Source organism: Zootoca vivipara, chromosome 6 (assembly GCF_965207765.1).
Source record: "Zootoca vivipara chromosome 6, rZooViv2.hap1.1, whole genome shotgun sequence".
Lineage (NCBI taxonomy): Eukaryota > Metazoa > Chordata > Lepidosauria > Squamata > Lacertidae > Zootoca > Zootoca vivipara.
Genome location: NC_142589.1, coordinates 7,418,584 through 7,438,221, shown reverse-complemented (window position 1 = coordinate 7,438,221; position 19,638 = coordinate 7,418,584). Strand labels below are relative to the sequence as shown.

Here is a 19,638-nt window from a genome sequence, read left to right as displayed (position 1 = left end):
GTGCCTACTATTTGTATTATTATTATTTTTTAGTACTTATATTAAAGGAAAAAGTTAACATTTTTTCTACAGTCTGCTGCCGAATGACTTTGGCACTTCAAAAAAATCAGTTAATCAAACTTAATTCCTCACTAGAAATTGTGCCCCTTGTGCTCACCTTCATACATAGACATTGGAAGACACATTGTGTCCCCGAGAAGGAACCTTCCCTACTTCAAAAATGACCCAATAGGGCTTCCATATTGTTTTTATCAGGCCTTATTGACAGGGAGCCCTCCTAGTCAAAATCTGTCCTTCATTTCCTGCATAGTGCATCTTGCTAGTACTTTGGAGTTTAACATTTTAAACTTCCAGCTGACACAGGAAAAGAGAGGTCGTTTCCCTGCAGAGTCGAAGGTGGAGCAATAGCAGCATCTGTTTTCATGGTGTGTCCACCCATTTCTTGTGTCCCAGTTACATCTCTGATCAAGGTGGATGAGTGGGGATTCTAAAGCACAGCAAAAGACATCTGGATGGAGATGGGGACCAAATGAATGTATCTGCCACAGGCAGTGGTGCCTCTCTGACCATCTTCAGTTGTTTGAAGGAAGCTATTGTCTGTCTCCAGTCTCGGTCCTGGAGAGATCTGTTGGTGTCGGCTTCATTCTCATGATCATCACATAAACTTCAGAAGCCCATGCTTATTTTTTTGTTCTGTTTGCTTATTGTTTGTTTTTAAGACCAGCTGTTCCCTTGGTCATGTAAACACAAGTTTCTTCTTAACGTTTTTGTGCCTAGGAGCTTAAAGCTAGTATCTTGGCTCTGGCTACTCAGATCCTTACGGGATGCGATGAAGTTCTAGAAATGCTGCAGCAAGTCACCACTGCTCTGATAAACAGTGATATTCCAGACAGGGAGCAGCGGTAAGTTTATGTACTTCATTTGCTTTGGAGATTCATGCCCCAGTTTTATTTTGAAAGGTCCTCAAGTTAGTTTACAACAGACTGCAAAGCATAAAACAAAAAGACACACAACCTGATATCCCTCAGATGAAGGATGGGATCGATATGTGCTTCCATTCTGGTCTGCAGTCCCAGGACACTGGCAGTTGGTGCAGAGTGATCTTTCTGGGAGAGGGAGGGAGGGAAGCAAGCTATCTGCAGCTGCCCTTTCTCTGGATGAGAGAAGTGGCCATGCTGCTATTATTCCCTTTTCCTGGATGAGAGAGGGAGGTGCAGTAGTCCAATGGCACTAATAGATGGCACTAGAATGTGCTTCTTTTCAGTTCTGGAAGTTTCTGTTTGCTTCCTTGGCAAAGGGCATTCACCAGAACTTGCACCATTTTGCTGTATCTCTCTTTACTGTTGCCAAAACTGGGGAACTGTCATGCAGTTTTTGTGTGTGCTGGAGGCTATTTGGTTGGCAGGATGCAAGTTAAGGCAGGGTCTGAGTCTCAAACTAAAATGTGCAGGGCATAAGAAAAGTCTGAACGAGGGGCATTGTGAGCAAGGGTCCATCCTTCAGAGGGTGGGAGAGGCCTAAATATGAGCTGTGTCAGAAGGAGAAGTTTGACAACAGCAGCAAGAAGGGCATGCTCCAGGAGGCCCAGAAGAGATGATGGAATGTTGAGAGCCGTCAGGGATCTGGGGAACAGCACCTAAGAGAGGTTGTTGCACTGTTGAAGATGGAGAAGATAGGATGTATTTGGGAGGTTAAGGCAGGCATAGGCAAACTTGGCCCTCCAGATGTTTTGGGACTACAACTCCCATCATCCCTAGCTAATAGGACCAGTGGTCAGGGATGATGGGAGTTGTAGTCCCAAAACAGCTGGAGGGCCGAGTTTGCCTATGCCTGGGTTAAGGCAACCTGGGGTGGGACATTCACAGTAAGCCAGTAGGGTGTGCCAAAGCAGGACTGGTAAGTGAGCATGGCAGCAAGATGCTCTAAATCCAGAGGGTCTCTCGTTGCAGGTTAAAAGGCCTGGAGCAGGTGACCAAAGCCACAATGCTGGGCCATTTGCTTCCGGTTTTGCTGACCTCTCTGATGCACCCCAATCTCCAAACATTGACCATGGCCGATGCTCTGATGCCTCAGCTGGTGCAGCTGGTCCTCTACACAAGTCAGGTATGGCCTCCTTTTCTTCTGCTGGTCGTTTCCCCCTCCTCCACCCCTCCAAATGGTTTTGTGTTTCTTTTCCTTCCCTTGAAATGATCTTTGCTACTGAAACCCTTGTGCAGAATAGCAATATTGTTACATTCTACCTTGTAACAAACTTTTTATAATGCTTATTGCCCCACTGGGTTTGCCATTGGGGTGGCATTCATCCTTTTATGGCATACAGTGTCACATTATTTTCTTAATGAACATCCCTGTCAAATTTGAGCTCCTACCACAATGCATTTAGGATACTGAGTTGCCTTGTTACAAAGACTTACACATAGCCATAATACGGTGCTATGTGGAGCACAGTTCAAAATCTGCCAATAAGCAGAACTTCAGGCTGCATCTAGATGGGTGGCTCCTAGCATGACCCAATTATTGCTTTTCCGTTGTAAGATATAAGTGAAATTGCAGCTGACTTTCCACCCTGTTGAGTGTGTTGTGCATTTTCTGTGTGTACATTCCACTGTGTTCTGTCCATACCAGTGGCGGAGCTTCATGCTCTGGCACCGGGGGTGGGGTGCGCCTCCCGGAGGGGCGGGGCACACATTCCAAGGCCGTGGCGCGCCTCCCGGAGGGGCGTAGTGCACATTCTGGGGGTGGGGCGTGCCTCCCGGAGGGCCATGGTGCACATTCTGGGGGTGTGGTGCGCCTCCCGGAGGGGCGTGGCACACGTTCCGGGGGCGGGGCCCGCGTTTTGGAGGCGGGGCGGGTGCCCGCGATGGCGCCCCTTGGAGCTCACCACTCGGGGCGGCCCGCCCCCGCCCCCCCGCCCCCATCTTCCTATGCCCCTGGTCCATACCATCCCTTCATTAAACCCCTTGTGGTATGTTATAACCGCTGTTTGTTTTCTGACCTCTATTTATTTCCTTTTGAAATAAATATTTTAGTTATCACTGAAACACTTTTCTGACTATTTTAAAATGGAACATAGCTAAAGTATTAGAACACTGTAAGCTATAATATAATTTATCATGTTGCTATGGTGCTGTAACTATACTAAAATAATGCTTTAGCTGTGGAGTGTTGTAGTGCTTTGCAACTTTCATTAAAACAATATAGATGGAAAAACATATAAATAATTACAAAATAGCAATTAAAATGTCATAAAACAACATTCCCCACAAGTCTTATAATATATTTGTGTTGAGCTGTGAGACTGCACTGTTGCTTTGTTCTTCCTAAAGAAGTTGGACTTCTTGTGGTCTAAGAAAAGATGGAAGAACCACAGGGCAACTACAGGATGACAATGTTTAGGTGATAGAGTTGTGTGGGTGCCCTGTAAAAAGTGAGTGAAGGAATTGTGTTGATGTCATGCTAAATGCCTATTGAGGAAGCATCTTCATTCTCCTTCCAGGCAATAATCTGGACCAGGGGACCTGTGGTATCTTTGAGGGCAATAGAGAGGATTGACAGGGCATCAGTACCAATGTATTGAATTGTAGAGTTGCAAGGGACTCAAATGGTCATTTAGTCCAACCCCTTGCAAGGACAGTCTCTCTCTTTCTCACCTCTCTCCCTGCCTCTCCAGTTCCCCCCTCCCTATTTGAGAGATATAATTATATACTACTTTACTAATCACAAGCAAACCATATTCATTTTGCTACAGACAGCCTTGCTGCTGAAAACCCAGTCTCCTGTTTTCTCTGAAGCGGGCAGTTCTCCTGGAGGGGCATCAGAGCAGAGGAGCAAGCTGTTCCCTGATGAGAGGTAATCAACGTAACATCATCCGACTGCCCTTTGACCCTCATCCTTCACTACTTTAATATGTTGAAGGCACTCTCTCATATGCTTGCTGGCAATGTTGCTTCTGGACACAAATCATTATGGAAGAATGATTCAGAGGCAAGGAACCCCACAGGGTCCGCATTGCATTGCTCTGTAAAATTGCCTTGTAGGCTCATGGGGAAAAATTTCTCATAAAGAGCTGAAAGTTTTATAGATCCAACTGAAGGTGTTTCTGGAGATCAAGTTACAGCTTTTATTTCTCCTCTCTTTCACTGCCACCTTAAGGGTTCTAGAGGAACAGCAGCAAAATTAGAAAAGGTTGAGATTGTTTCAAGAGCTTTATGTTTTTAAATTCATAATGGGCACAATGTATATTACCTGATCCTGCTTTTAACAACTTATGTCACAAGTAGGTGGGATGTTGTGAGATCTGTTACTGAATCTTGTGTAGTTTTATGAAACTGAACAGCAGCCATTACACTGCAGCACTGGGGTAAGGGGGTTAACTCTCCCCACTTTTCCTATTTTCCCAATGGCAAGCACCCTCAAATGTGCTCTTTGTGCTTCAGGAAAAGCTTGTGTGTGCCTGTATGAAACCTGTGTGGTTCCTCTGCATGGTAAATATTGGCTTGGAAGTAGATTTCAGCAATGCCTGATATTAAGGGTGCATAGTTTGAACTGCCTATTTGTACTGGTACCCACAGGCTTTGAGGTCCTTCTTGGGTCCGTACCCCCACTAGATGGGAATTCAGTAAGCTGAAAAACCTTCCAAGCCTCTTGAGCAGAGCTGAAAGTCAGATGAATGTAACCCACATGAGCAGCGACACCTCTGTTGCTGTTGTGATAGGTTTGTTGTGCAAATTCAAGTTTTTATCTGCTAATGTTTGTCCTTTTTCACTTTTTTTTAAATGCTAGAATGCTAGAAGAAAAAGAAGAGCCAGGTTTTCTTACTGGGTTAAAGATTCCAGCTCCTTGGGCTGCTGGGAAGACAGTAGAGACAGTCCATCCTGTCAGAGACAATTACAAATTTAAGGAGACGGTGCATATTCCGGGAGCCCGTTGTTTGTACCTGAGGTTTGATAGCCGCTGCTCTTCACAGTATGATTATGATAAGGTTAGTAGAATGCTAGAAAGATCTTCCCAGTGGAACAAGTCAGTGCTGTGGTGCAATTTCCATTTCCTTCAGTACCCTGTTTCTCATATTTTAAGACATACCCATAAAATAAGCCATAGCAGGATTTTTAAGCATTCAATGAATATAAGCCATACCCCGAAAATAAGACATAGTGATAGGCGCAGCAGCAATGCCGGCCGCAGCAGGAGGAGGAGGAAAAAAATAAGACATCCCTTGAAAATAAGCCATAGTGTGTTTTTTTGAGGAAAAAATAAATATAAGACGTGTCTTATAATATGAGAAACACGGTAGAGTTTGCACAGGAGCAGCTTCTGTCCCTTAATGCTCTCTATATTTATCATGGACAATATGATTATTGGATTATTGTTATTTATTAATTGGTTTCCATATATGTCCTAATAATAATAATAATAATAATAATAATAATAATAATAATTTATTTGTACCCCGCCCATCTGGCTGGGTCTCCCCTTTAATTGGCTTTAAAGGTCAGCACCAACACTTTGAATTGTGCTTGGAAACGTATAATAAAAACAGCTTTAAAAAAACAGTTGAGAGCAGCACACACACAAAAAAGAATTTTAAAACAATACAAAATGGACACCCATGGCTGAGACCTATTTATCCAGCTGGAAAAGCTTTTTTTTTTTAGGAAGAAAATGGCTTCAGTTGTTTCCATAAAGTGCAGATCGTGCCTATCTATAGCACCGTTTTTTGCCATGAAGAAAAAATGGGAAAGCTTTGATCTTAGCCTCTGTGTGTGATCACAGAAGCTGGGTGTGTGTGAAGAGGAGATCCCTTGCAATTAATGTATTCATTGCTGAATGGTGACCGCTAGTTGAGGGCCAAACTAGATGTGACACCATACATGTCATTAGCCAGTGGCTTTTTTTCTTTTCTTTTTTAATGTAAACACCTGCAGAAGTAGGATGGAGTGGACTGTGATCTGGATCAGAATCTGAACTGGGTGGGGCAGGTTGTCTCTTGCTGTGACCCTGATTGGGACCGAAGTGCCTGCACCTGATGTTTGCATTGGAAGGGAAACTTCAGTTGCCAAGGATCAGATCTTTCTCTTGCATACAAACAGCAGGCCAGGAGCTCTGATCCTGATCAGGATAATGGGGAGTAGGGTTCAAAAGGGAAAGTGGCCTTTCCTGCCAGGTTCCTCATCCAGATCTGAGGCCCTGCACCTGCTACTTACTTCTAAAAAGCCATTTGTATTATTGCTTCAGTGATTTGTGTGTAAAACCAGGAAGCCACCTGCTTGTCTCCTTCACAACAATTTGGAATTAACTTTAAATATTCAAACTGCCGTAAGTCTGCACGTTGTTTTCGTCTTTATCCCACCTAACAGTTTATTTCATGTTCTTGAAGTTGGTGATCTACGCAGGCCCCAACACAAATAGCCGGAAGGTTGCTGAATATGGGGGCAACACCCTAGGGTATGGCAGCCGGAGTGTCTTAGGAACTGGTTGGCCCAAAGACTTAGTAAAGGTACAGAGTAAATATTTCTCCATTTTTAAAAAAATAACCAACAAGATTTCAACCAAATTTGAATGTTGTTTGGGAACTACTTTATAGAAAAATGGTTTGCGTTTTGTTGTAGACCCATAAAAAAACCATGCAAGGAGGACTGTTGCAGCTGAGTTCAGTACTGTATTTATTTTGTAGTGTTAAACGAGGAGTGGCAGGAGGAGAAAGGGAAAGCAAATTTGATCTGATCTTCTGATACAGTTATAACTTGAAATGTACAGAGAAAGGCTGGCTATTGTCTTTGTGTTTTTTTAAAAACACTCTTTTTTAAAAAAAGAAGAAGCTTGTGGTCATTTTTAAAAACAAAATTATGAAATAATAGTGCCATTGTAGCTAGGCATAAGGGTAATCTCTTGTAAGAGAGATGGATTCATGGACCTGGAACAATCGCGGTTACTTCCTTGTCACCTCCAGTCCTTGTGTTTTCTACATTGGTCATGGTTCCATGGTCAAGGACCTCTACCAGTTGCAACCTCCGAAATCAGATTATGTATGCGAGTATTATTTGGGTTTTCCATCTCATGTCTGGTCAACCAGAAGAAGGATGATTGGCTTTTATATCCAAAGCCAATTCTTGCCCAAGAATGTCCAAGTTAGCTTTTCTCTAGATGCTATAACTCTGCACAGTTACAGATTTGGGCTTCCCAATTATATTTCCACAGTCCTGTTAGATAGGTTCCGTTTGCAGTGCTGGGTGGGGAGACTAGCCAAAAGTTACCCAGTGAGCTCCATGACTGAGTGGGTGTTTGCTCCTGAATCTGTCCAATGTGAATTTCAGTGATTTTTAGAGCCATCTCAGCTGTTGTAATGCCTTGCTACCCCATCATACTCCTGAGACCCCCATTGAAAGTCTGTGAAGACAGCAGTGCATGAAAGAGGGATTGCACCCTATCTTTAGCTGCTTGTTTAACTGTTTCTCCTTTTGCCCTTTCAAAACATAAGGTGGAAGGGGACACCGTTACCTTCTCCTTTGAAATGCGAAGTGGCCGGGAACACAACACCCCAGACAAAGCAATGTGGGGCTTTGCTTGTACAGTTCGAGCACAGGTAGGCTTGTGTTAGGTTTGTATAGGGGACATGAATGGAAATTTGCTATAATAAGTCTAAATATGCTGGATTTGAGGGGAGAGGAAGGAGGACAGGCATGTAATGGTACTGCCTAACATATTGTAGGCCCAAACTATGTTGTCTGAACCTTGACTACACATTCATATGTCGCTCAACTTTAACACTTATAAGCATATAAAAACCAATAGCATTAATTGTTGGGTGTGCATTTTTGCCTTTCTGTGCTGAAGGAGTCATCGGAAGATGTGTCGGGGGGATTGCCATTCTTAGTAGACCTTGCTTTAGGCTTGTCTGTGCTGGCTTGCTCTATGCTGAGGATTCTGTACAATGGACCAGAAATAACCAAAGAGGAGGAAACGTGCCAAGATCTTCTGAGATCTAAACTTTTACAGAGGTAAATAATATGTGGCTGAATGCAAGGGGACAGGATGTTAATTCCTTGTCAGATGCCAGAAGCCTCCTAAGCTTCCCCCCCCTTGTGTGCAGGTAGCTTAAGACCAAAGCCCATATGAAGTGGTACTCTTGTGCTTAGGAATCCCCCATGTCTTCTTCTCTGTTGAAAAGCAGCTGCTGGGGAGGGGGATTGTGGGAGAAGAATCATAAAATCATACAATTGTAGAGTTGGAAGGTTAACATTTCTCCCCTGCACCTTTTACCCAAGCGAAATCACACCTAATGGCAGCTTCGGTGTGTGGCTGATTGTGTCAGAAACAGTTCATCAGGAAAGGGTTAACATACACGCACCCCTTCAGTGCCACCAAAGAAAAAGGCATTGGGAGATTGGGTAAGAGACCTCCCAAGTCACATCCAGATTGGCTCTGAGTTACAGCAAGGTTGTTGAAATTTGTGAAAGATGGTTGTTTTTCCTAAATTCATAAATTGGTTGAATAGCTGAATTGCAAACAAAATGGGAGTAGCAACAAAGAGATTCCACAGTGTGCGAAAGAGATGTCAGAATGACTCTTAAACTGAAGGCCCAGTTGGTGTTTGTCAGACAGCTTCATTGTGAAGCTGCTTTAAGGTCTTTAGAGTTGTTTTGAGGAATAAGTGTGTTTCTCTGCTAGGAATGCACACTTCAGGTACACTGTCTTCTAATCTGCTTTACTTTGGAAAGGACAGATCTTGTTTTGAGGCTTCTTAGGTCAGGTTGATGTGATGAAAGTACAAAGAGCCTGAAAAGGAACAGAAGACTTCCTCCCTCTCTTTCATTTTACAGGTGCCAGTGGCAAGTGGAAGCCAATGGCGTCATCTCTCCAGCCCTCACCCCAAGCCCCTCCCCACTGCCTCTTACCATTGATGAAGACCGAGAGTTCACTTATCCCTCCGATATTCTTGTGCCTCCTGTTGGTCACTACTTTGACTTGCCAAGGATCAGGCTCCCTCCTGGAATCATGATCAAACTCAGGGAAATATCTGGTCGAGCTCGGCCTCAGTTCAGACCCAGCATCAGGTATATAACAGCATTTCTTCCTCCTTTTTTTTCTTGTTCATTTTGGGTCATATGCACTTGTAGCCTTAACAAATGCGTATGTTTAAAATAATCTCATTTTAAGTAAACTGAAGGGTGGGTTTATTTAATTCTTCAATAGCTGTCATTTCATAATATGTCTATTATATTAAGTATGTTTAGTAGTTGGATTTCTGAGTTTAAATGTGATTTTTAAATAAATGGTTATGGTATGTAGGTAGATGCTACTTGAGACAGTTTTAGGCCCCAGAGCAAGTGTGAATCATCCCCTTCCCCCACCACATACTAATATTATTAAAAACTGACCCATGTTGTTGATAGATTACTGGTCCTTTATACAACTTTCCCCTTTGCTCCCCTCATAGTGGACCCACACTCTGAGGCCAAACAAATCTACAGAATTGTCATGCCCATTTGCCCCAAAACCTTTTTACCAACTTTTCATTTTTGATTGTTACCTTCAACAGAGAGGTCATCCAGCCAGACATAATGGAAGAAATGGTAGTTTCGTGTGTGATCAAACATTTGAACCTGGTTGATGCACTCCAGTCCCTCATAAACTTCCAGTATCAAGAGGAGCATGCAGAAGAATATGACTTGCTTTGTAAAATTATGGGAGAAACTTTTAAGAAACTAAATGCCATGGAAAGACAATTGCAGGTAAAAATGCTACAAAAAAAATAATTTTCTGGTGTAGGGAAAGGAGATGGTGGGCCCTTTATAATTAAGATGTATATCTCCAGAGGGACCCTTATATTCTTAGCACACTGAGCACATTTCCCCTTACCTTTGGGTAGGCTAATGATGCTCCAACACTTTCACATCCCCCCACTTTTTCTTTTTCTTTTTTGCCCAGAGTGTCGCCGAATTAGAACAGAAATGGCAAAGTGAAGTGGAAGATGCCATGCATGGGAAATTGGAGAACAATGTGCCCTTCTTTTATGATTATCATTTTAACGAGGTGAGTATCATATGTTGATCCCCTTCAGTGCTGGTAAGAACGGAGCAACTCAGGCAATGCTTTCTCTAAATTGCTGCACTCTTTTCCTCTTCCTATAAAATGTTGTGCTGGCTTTATTAGTGCCCATGAACAAATCATGGGCACTTTGAAGCAGATGGACTGATCGACCCTGTGCTGGAAATTAAGCTGCAAATGCTGATTGCTGTTTCTTCCAGGAACAGCTGGGTTTTGCAGGCATAGATGTAAGGGAAAGGATCTGAGGGTTTCCTCAGTATGTCAGGGTAATAAAATAGAGCAACTGGAAGCGAGCAGTTTGAGGGAATTGTAAAAATAGTTGCCAGTGTTCTACTCCTGCCAGATAATTTAGAAATTGTGTCCGGTTCTGGGTAATTGTTTCAGTATAATTCAAATTCTTTAGACTGAAGGGGAAAGGGAACCTGCAGGTTTGGCAGAGCATTTACCGTGCATACAAAAGGCCTGGGTATCTCTAGGTAGGCTGGGAAAGTCTCCTGCCTGAAGCAGTAGAGATGGGGTCTCCTATGTAGCACCAAGGGGCCCTCAGACATCCCCTTTGAAGTTGTTTTGACTTTTGGTTTTGTTGTTTGGATGCAGGCGTTTGCCTGTTTGGGGGGGGGGTTCCTGATTTTTGGCTGCATTTTGTTTCAATGGGATGTAGAGGGATGTTGAAGTCTAAAATTAGAGATCTGGTGGTAAGGAGAAGGTGCTCTGCAGACAAAGGCATTGCCTGTGCATTTAGGGCCTAACTAATGTCTGTATTTCCTTTCCAGCTAATATTTGGTGGGAGTTTCCTGCCTTTAGCTACCTGAAGAGTCTTTACCCTTTTGGAACTAGATTCTCTTCCTGATATGTATACCAGTATACCTGAAGGAGTGTCTCCACCTCCATCGCTCTGCCCGGACATAGAGGTCCAGTGCCGAGGGCCTTCTGGCGGTTCCCTCGCTGCAAGAAGCCAAGTTACAGGGAACCAGGCAGAGGGCCTTCTCGGTAGTGGCACCCGCCCTGTGGAACGCCCTCCCAACAGATGTCAAAAAGAAAAATAACTACTGTACCAGACTTTTAGAGGACATCTGAAGGCACCCCTGTTTAGGGAAGCTTTTAATCTTTAAGAAATTAGTGTATTTTAATATTTCTGTTGGAAGCCGCCCAGAGTGGCTGAGGAAACCCAGCCACATGGGCGGGGTATAAATAATAAATGATGATGATGATGATGATGATGTGCTAATCTAGCCTTCCCCAACCTGTCGCCCTTCAGATGTTGTGCACTCCAGCTCCCATTAGCCCCAGCCACGATGGGAGATGTGGTCCAAAACTGCTGGAGGAAGGGACAGAGCAGAAAATTGTGTCGGTCCACTTTTAAAGTGAATCTTCCTAATTCATACTTCCTGGAACAATGTACAAACTGTAGTGCAGCTGTCCTTCAAAATTCACACTTCTTCAGATTTTGTGATTGAGTTCTCCAACCAAAGAATGTGTATAAAAATATGTGATTTAGAGGAAAACATGCATTAAAATGCATATGTTAGTAAAAATAGCATTCAAAATACAGTATATTTTGGGAAATGTGTATATTAGGAGAAATTCACACAAAAATGCTGGTGAATATTTACGAGGATTTTTAAAAAAATTGTAAATGGATGCAGAAAGTGGCAAACTGAATTTAAGACTAAAAATATGAGAAACAGGAATTGACTGAATTTGTCCATCCCTATTTGAAGGCCACCAAGTTGGGGAAGCCTGGGCTAATCAGTCTGGTTCAGGCATCCCCAAACTTTGGCCCTCCAGATGTTTTGGACTACAGTTCCTATCATCCCTGACCACTGGTCCTGTTAGCTAGGGAACATGGGAGTTGTAGGCCAAAACATCTGGAGGGCCGCAGTTTGGGGATGCCTGGTCTGGTTGATTCTTAGTTTGGAAATGAAAGGAACTGAATCTTGATGCATTCTTTGTTTCCTAATGCAGCTGGTGCAACTAGCTCAGAGCACCAATGCTGTGCTCGATCTGTCCACTGAAGAGGAAAGATGGATTTTATTTCACAAATGGAACTGGACATTTCCTGTCCACGTAATCAACAAAAACTCCACATTATCTCCTGAATCGGATATATTCTATTCTATTTATTCATTAAAAAATAATAACCATGCTTTCCTATAAAATATTGCAAGGCACTATACAACCTAAAAACGCAAAATCTCGCCTCCCTTTTCAGTATATTTTCCCCTTCTCTCTAGAACAAAATGAAAGAATTGGAACTTTTGTGTTCAATGAAAGAGATTTCTTTTGATGGAAGTGATCTCGAGAATATGGTTCTCTCACTCAGGTTAGTGTGGCTGCTGAATTTGGTAGAAATTCTGTTCTCTTTATTTGGGTGGTTTATTTGATTCGTATGTGTGGGTTGGTACATTTGTAAGTTCCAGTCTGAGGTACCCAATATCCAGGTTTTCTCCTAATGCAATCTCAGATTGAATAGCATTGCATGTTCTCTTCCAACGTGTTTCTGAAGATCCAATGGACATCTGACCTGTGTGGGATTTTATTTCCCTGCTTTTTAGGGAGAAATTCTTCCAAGAAGTAAACTCTCTGCTTCAGAAGCCTTTGCATCCCATGGGTAAAACAAAAACACTGGTCAAGAGCCTGATGAACCGAGCAGAGCTGCTCTTGCATGTCACCATTGCTGCACAGTCTGGGCTTACCAGAAGTATATCTGGCACACCTGCAGAGACACCAGGTAAGGATAGTGGCCAAAAAGAAAGAAAGAATCTGATGACTTAAAGCGAAAGATGCTCTCAGTGCAGTGATTCCTGCAATTTTCAAGCTGCTTCAGAGTAGAAACTCAGGCAATGAAAGAGGAAGAGAAGGAGAAAGCAGCAGCAATGTTTTTAAGGGATAGGAGGAAAGTGTTTTGGGTCTCTCCCCCCCTTTTCTTACTCCATTTAATTCTGCTTCATCTCCTAAATGTAAATATAACATGCCCAATAAAAAGAAAATCGAATTTACAAAGGACAAAGAGAGGTACTGTATAACATATTAACAGTAGATATAAGCTTTTATTAATCAACCTGTCTTTTTTTCTGTTAATCTTATGTCACCTCATTTGGAGCGGGGGAAGGGTTGGGATTGTATGCAGCGGGTACATAGCTTGTGGGCGCTCCTGGATCCATTACTGTCGCTTGAGACCCAGGTGGTCTCAGTGGCACAGAGTGCCTTTCATCAGCTTCAGCTGCGCCCCTATCTGGGCAGGGGTAGCCTAACTTTCTGGCAACCTCTATGTTGGCTTACTGCAATTGTTATACATGGGGCTGGTGCAAAATTTGACAGCCAGGTTGCTCACCAGAACGAAACTGTTTTAGTATATAACGCCGATCCTGGCCCAGCTGCACTGGCTGCCAATTCAAAGTGCTGGTGCTGACTTATAAAACCTTACGTCTCTGCATATAAACTGACACGGAACCTGCGTTTGTCATCCGAGGCTTTTCTCTATGTCCCCACTCTCTTGAGAGGTTCAGAGGGTGACAGCACAGGATCGGGCCTTTTCTGTGGTGGCACCATTATTACATGTCTTTAGCAGGGCTTGCCGATCAGAAGGTCGGCGGTTCAAATCCCCCCGACGCGGTGAGCTCCCGTTGCTCAGTCCCTGCTCCTGCCAACCTAGCAGTTCGAAAGCATACCAAAAATGCAAGTAGATAAATAGGTACCGCTCTGACGGGAAGGTAAACAGCATTTCCGTGCGCTGCTCTGGTTTGCCAGAAGTGGCTTAGTCATGCTGGCCACATGACCCAGAAGCTGTACACCAGCTCCCTTGGCCAATAAAGTGAGATTAGCACCGCAACCCCAGAGTCGTCCGTGACTGGACCTAATGGTCAGGGGTCCCTTTACCTTTAGGTGCCAGGCAAAAACATTCCTCTTTAATGTGGGGATGGGGTATGGACTCTTATTATGATTATTTTATTATTATGCTGCATAAATTATGTTCTTAATATTGTACACAGCCCTGGGATCTTTGGATAAAGAGAGATATTGATATAGATATAGAAATAGCAGCAGCAGCAATAATAATAATAATAATAATAATAATAATAATAATAATAATAATAATAATATCAAAGCTTCTTTTTGTTCCCGTAACACTACAGCTTGCAAATCAGCATCAGAAACAAAGGTGATATCCCATGCAGTTCGCCAGCCTGTTTTCCTCCGCAGTATGTCAGCACCATCTGACCTTGAAATGATTGCAAATGATGACCTAGAGTTCACGAGGTCAAGCCAGAGGTATATGTTGTCTCTCACTTCCTTTAAGCTCAGTCAGTGTTTTGTTACCCTCCCAGTGCAATTGGAGGTGACTGAATCTCCCTAATAAGATCTGTTTTTCCTCTCTGTAGGCGGCGCCATGTGACTAGTCACAGAAGCAGCTCTTTTACTCTTCTTCAGTCTCTCACCGTTGAGGACAGCCGAGACAAGCCCACCTATAGTGTCTTGCTGGGGCAGCTGTTTGCTTTCATTGGGACCAATCCTGATCAAGCAGTAAGTCATGCCAGTGACAGAAGTTAGTGTGCCTATCAGTCAAAGTTGCAGTCAAAGAGCATTAATTCTCATACCTGTGCATGCTCTGCAACAAAACAATGTCCCCCAGGGCTGTATAGAATAAAAGCAACAAACACATTACAATAGAACACTAGGTAAAAGCAATACCAGCGAAGAATCAACAAATCTTCAAAATCCAGCAAGCTATTAAAAGCATGCTTGACCACCTACATAATGTGCTGGGATGACCAAGCAAATTTAAAAAATATTTGCCTGGCACCAAAAAGGTACCAACATTATCACCAGGAGAACTTTTCTGGGAAGACTATTCCATAAATGGGTCATCATGACCAAGGGACCCCTTTCCTCATCCACCACCTGTTGAACCTCCGATGACGGGGTTTGTAGAAACATTGTAGAAAGGCTCACATTGTCAAAAGTCATTATACGTCTGAAGCTGCATTATACTGAGGCCATTGGTCTACTTTTAACTGGGAATGACTCAGATCTGCTGCCTGAGATCCTCTTAGCTGGAGATGCCAAAGACTGAGACCTGATTTCAGAAGTGTGTAGGACTACAGTATGTAGCGATTAACCCTAAATCCTGTTCAGAATGGAAGGAGTGGCAGGGGTCTAGTTTTGGCATCCAGTGACCTGTGAGCATGTTTAAGGGGACATAGTGCAAGCCAGGAATTGAGCAGGAAGAGTAAACGGCCACTTGTGCATTGTGGCCTTTTGAAGGGATATTTACTGAGACTTGTGGACATCATAGGGGACACTGATGAGCACACTGGCATCCACAGGCGCTGCATTGGCAACCCCTGCACTACATGCAACTTTTTATTAGTAACCCTCACTTTGCATGCTTCAAGGAAGATGGTACGCTCTGAACCAGCCAGCCATCACAAACAGAAACATTGCTGAAGTCCCCAGTGGCAATGTCACAGGATTCACCCATCCCTTTCTCATAGGTATCGAGCAGCAGTTTCCTATTAGCTGCTCAGACTCGGTGGCGCCGTGGAAACACCAGAAAACAGGCCCTGGTGCACATGCGAGAGCTCCTGACAGCAGCTGTTCGTGTTGGTGGTGTGACGCATCTTGTGGGTCCAGTCACAATGGTGCTTCAAGGAGGCCCCCGGTAAGTTCCCTTCAGAGACTCACATCTGGAGAGGGCTGGAGGGGAATGTGGATTGTTGGTGAAGAAACACTGGAGATGGCCCAAAAAGCACTGCTCGTGGCATGAGACTGTATCACAGGGACACCTTTGAGTGGTGGTTGGTTAGACTGTCTTGAAATTGATTGCTAGAGCCAAGGTTCCGACAAATTTGAAAGCTGAACAGATTCTTTAGGCAATTGTGTAATACTTGGCACCCCCTTATTGAATGCATTGACCAGAACATGTCACAGCAAGTCCAACTTGCCAATCTGAGGAAAGACAATTGCTGTTTAAAAACCAGCATAAGTTTGTAATTTAACATGCCTCTGATTCCCTACCTCTTCCCTTCACAAATATATATATATATTGGATTTTGCTTTGCTCTTTTCAAGGGTGTGGGTATTAATTGCAGCAAGCTGCTAAATGCGTGGCTGGTTCAATGCAAAAAAAGTCCCTTCTATCTTACATCGCACCTCACACTTGCATCCTCCAGGGATTTGGGGGCAGTTTATATTTTTAAAAAGTATTTTTGAATAGGGCCTGACTGTTTAACTTTCCACAGAATTGAAGAACTCACCTGCGGTGGGATGGTGGAGCAAGTTCAGGAAGCCTTTGGGGAGACCATGACCTCTGTGGTGGCACTCTGCGCTCGGTACCCCATTGCATGTGCAAACAGCATTGGCCTGCTGTGTACGATCCCATACACCAGGTAGGCATGTCCCACCGTGGGAGAGCTTGTGAGCAGAGTATCCTGTTACATGAGGAAATGTGTCCAAAATTAAGCTTTACCAATAACCTGCAATTGTTCATGAGAAGCGTTTTTACAAGTGGTTGGTGATGCCTCCCTCACTTATCTGTGTTCCTTTTATGGCCGCACTGCTGCCATTGGAATGTTCTGTTATGCCACCCCTTCCCCCACCTCTGGAATTTTGCCTTCACAAACTGAGCTCCCCACATCTCATTTTGAATTACTGGTAAAAAATTTATCAGGTGCAGTTGTGCTGATAAAAAGTTAGACAAGTAAATACAAATTGATTTCACCAATGCTGCTGACCAGGAGGGAATGAGTATAGGAAATGATTAAAGGGCCAATTTCAGTAATCTCTCTCTCTGTCTCTCTGAAATGAGCCCTTTAATTGGCTATTATGGGAAGGGCTTATATTTCAGTGGTAGAACACGTGCTTCACACACAAAAGGTCCCAGATTCAATCACCAATGTATTCAAGTAGGGCTGGGAAAGAGTCCTGTTTCGAAGTGACTCCCTAGGTTTGCAATCATTGTCGGCGAAACTGAGCTGGACGGAACAATTGTCTGACTACTGGTATATGGCATAAAGGTCTCCCCATTTTGATGTAGTTTAGAGCAGTTCCTGATTCTTCCAAATATCAGCCCTTTAGTTCTTTCCCCCTAAACTAGTTCTTTTCTGACCTGGTTGAAGAAGAAACTAATCAAGGGGAACTGGAGAAATAGAAACTGCTTTAAACCACACTGACACTTTTTAAAAGCACAAAGTCCTACTGAACTGAAAGGAATTTACCTCTGAATAAACATATCAGAATCTTGCCTGTGAGAATACCCATAATGGGATTATTATGGGGAATGTGGGAGCATACATTAAATGCTATGTAGAACTGTAGCAGTAATTTAGTTTCTAGATGCTTGTGGAAGAGCAGTGCCTTAGTAGCTCTAAAGAGCCCTAGTGTGAAAAGGGCTAGAGTAACTCCACATTGTGCTGAGAATGCCAAGGCAGCCCATATCAGTTTTTATGTCCAAATTTGCCTATAGATAGTTAAAGATCTTGCTCTTCTTTCTGGCCATAGCTTAACCATGGGACTCAGCATTCAGAATATACAGTGGTACTTCGACTTACGAACGACTCAACAACCGAATTTTTCAACTTACGAATGGGGCAAATGGCCACACGCTTACGAATTCCTCGACATCCGAACGGAAACCACGACGGTTTTAGATAGGGTTTTTTCGACTTACGAATTTTTAGATGGGGTTGCTTCGACAATTTTTTCCGTTTCCAATGCATTCCTATGGGAAATCGTGTTTCCAATGGCGCTTTTCGATTTACGAATTTTTCGACCTACGGATTAAATTCATAAATCGGAACGGATTAAATTCATAAGTCGAGGCACCACCGTAATTAGAACAATGAAAATAGTTAAGCACAAGACACCATGGAATTATATATAGCAGCAAAACAGGAAATGAGATTGACAGACGCTGTATATTTGTTGTGCGGTTTCAACTTGGGCATGTATTAAGAGGGCTAAAATGTTACTGTCACCCCACTATTGTGGTTCATGTTTCTGGGCAGGAGTGAAGAGAAGTGCCTGGTGCGGAGTGGCCTCGTCCAGCTGATGGATCGGTTGTGCAGTTTAAGCAGCCAGACTGAATCTAGCTCCAATGAGAAGCAAACAAAGAAGCAGAAAGTGGCCACCATGGCTTGGGCTGCATTCCAAGTGCTAGCCAACCGTTGTGTCGAATGGGAAAAAGAGGAAGGTAGGAGGGGCTTGCAAGCCTGGCCCTGGTTATGTGAACTAAGATGCTTGACAACATATTTATGCATTAAAGAGATATGGAAGCTTTTGGTTGAACTGAGTGTTCAGTGGCAATAACTTAGTGTAAAACTCTCCTGACTCCTTTTTGCTTCGTTGTCCATCTACATTCTCATTTTCCAATGTTGCAGCTCTCTTAAAGCATCTCATCCCCTTTTTCCTCTTTTGCAGCTCTTCACTTTTTCAAGTTTCTGACTCCTCGACTTTTTCAAACTAGTTTCTAGGCTGACTGGTGTACAGCATTATCACTTCCCACCTGAGCCCCTTTTAGCTAATCAGGAGATAGACTCTTGGAGATGCTTATTTTTCTCCTTGGCTGCCAGACTCTGAACTTTTGACACTCCTGTGCACAACTTCCTGAGCAAAACATCCTATTATACTTCTAATTCTCCTGTGGACTTTTGACTTGCAGGAGAGCATCTAAATCAAAAGCAACCATCTTATAACTCAAGTTTTACAACCTCAAACCCAACAAAAATACCTAAAAGGCTCACTCAGGACTATACTGCTTTTAATGTTTTTTGTTGTTTTTATGTTGCTGTATACCATCTGATAGGGACGCGGGTGGCGCTGTGGGTTAAACCACTGAGCCTAGGGCTTGCTGATCAGAAGGTCGGCGGTTCGAATCCCCGCGATGGGGTGAGCTCCCGTTGCTCTGTCCCAGCTCTTGCCAACCTAGCAGTTCGAAAGCATGTCAAAGTGCAAGTAGATAAATAGGTACCACTACAGCGGGAAGGTAAACGGCGTTTCCGTGTGCTACTCTGTTTCGCCAGAAGCGGCTTTGTCATGCTGGCCACATGACCTGGAAGCTATACGCTGGCTCCCTCAGCCTATAGAGCGAGATGAGCGCCGCAACCCCAGAGTCGGTCACGACTGGACCTAACGGTCAGGGGTCCCTTTACCTTTACCACCACCTGATATTTTATGAGTGGGTGGTATTTAAATACTTTTCTAAATCAATAAATGTTTCTACATGTACACCAACCTCCAATCTACATTTTTCATTATAGGTATTCTCCTGTTTCTAATAGCTTCTCAGTGTGTTATAGTTGGATCTCATCAACTACGATCCCATTTATATTCCTTTTGCAGGTGGATCAACTGAGGCTGTGCACTCAGGTTTGGCTCGCCAGGTCTCCAGTCTCTTAACCAACCACCTAGCACGTGCCACAGAGTGCTGTGGCAACCAGGCAGCTGGGAATGATGCCCTGCAGGATGTGCTCAGTCTCCTGAATGACCTGTCTAGGTACAGCCGAATTCTTGGTCTCTGGGTCACACTTTAGACTAGAATGAACTCGTTTTAGTAACGTTGGTGGTAGAGCTTTGGAGTTAAAAAAAAAAAGA

At 43.5% G+C, this 19,638-nt stretch overlaps 1 protein-coding gene across 9 annotated transcripts in view; it reads left to right on the top strand.

Moving 5' to 3' along the window:
* The window catches only part of HECTD4 (HECT domain E3 ubiquitin protein ligase 4), a 105,752-nt gene that overhangs the window by 46,712 nt on the left and 39,402 nt on the right, over positions 1-19,638 (top strand). For all 9 annotated transcript variants that reach the window (XM_035120137.3, XM_088671471.1, XM_035120135.3 and 6 more), the window contains exons 18-35: positions 778-902; positions 1,950-2,103; positions 3,749-3,849; positions 4,783-4,981; positions 6,377-6,496; positions 7,478-7,582; positions 7,834-7,997; positions 8,820-9,053; positions 9,539-9,731; positions 9,928-10,032; positions 12,282-12,370; positions 12,603-12,778; positions 14,184-14,319; positions 14,430-14,571; positions 15,543-15,709; positions 16,290-16,436; positions 18,054-18,238; positions 19,387-19,540. In XM_035120137.3, the coding sequence (XP_034976028.1) occupies positions 778-902; positions 1,950-2,103; positions 3,749-3,849; positions 4,783-4,981; positions 6,377-6,496; positions 7,478-7,582; positions 7,834-7,997; positions 8,820-9,053; positions 9,539-9,731; positions 9,928-10,032; positions 12,282-12,370; positions 12,603-12,778; positions 14,184-14,319; positions 14,430-14,571; positions 15,543-15,709; positions 16,290-16,436; positions 18,054-18,238; positions 19,387-19,540 (2,696 nt within the window). The remainder of the gene's footprint in view (positions 1-777; positions 903-1,949; positions 2,104-3,748; positions 3,850-4,782; positions 4,982-6,376; positions 6,497-7,477; positions 7,583-7,833; positions 7,998-8,819; positions 9,054-9,538; positions 9,732-9,927; positions 10,033-12,281; positions 12,371-12,602; positions 12,779-14,183; positions 14,320-14,429; positions 14,572-15,542; positions 15,710-16,289; positions 16,437-18,053; positions 18,239-19,386; positions 19,541-19,638) is intronic.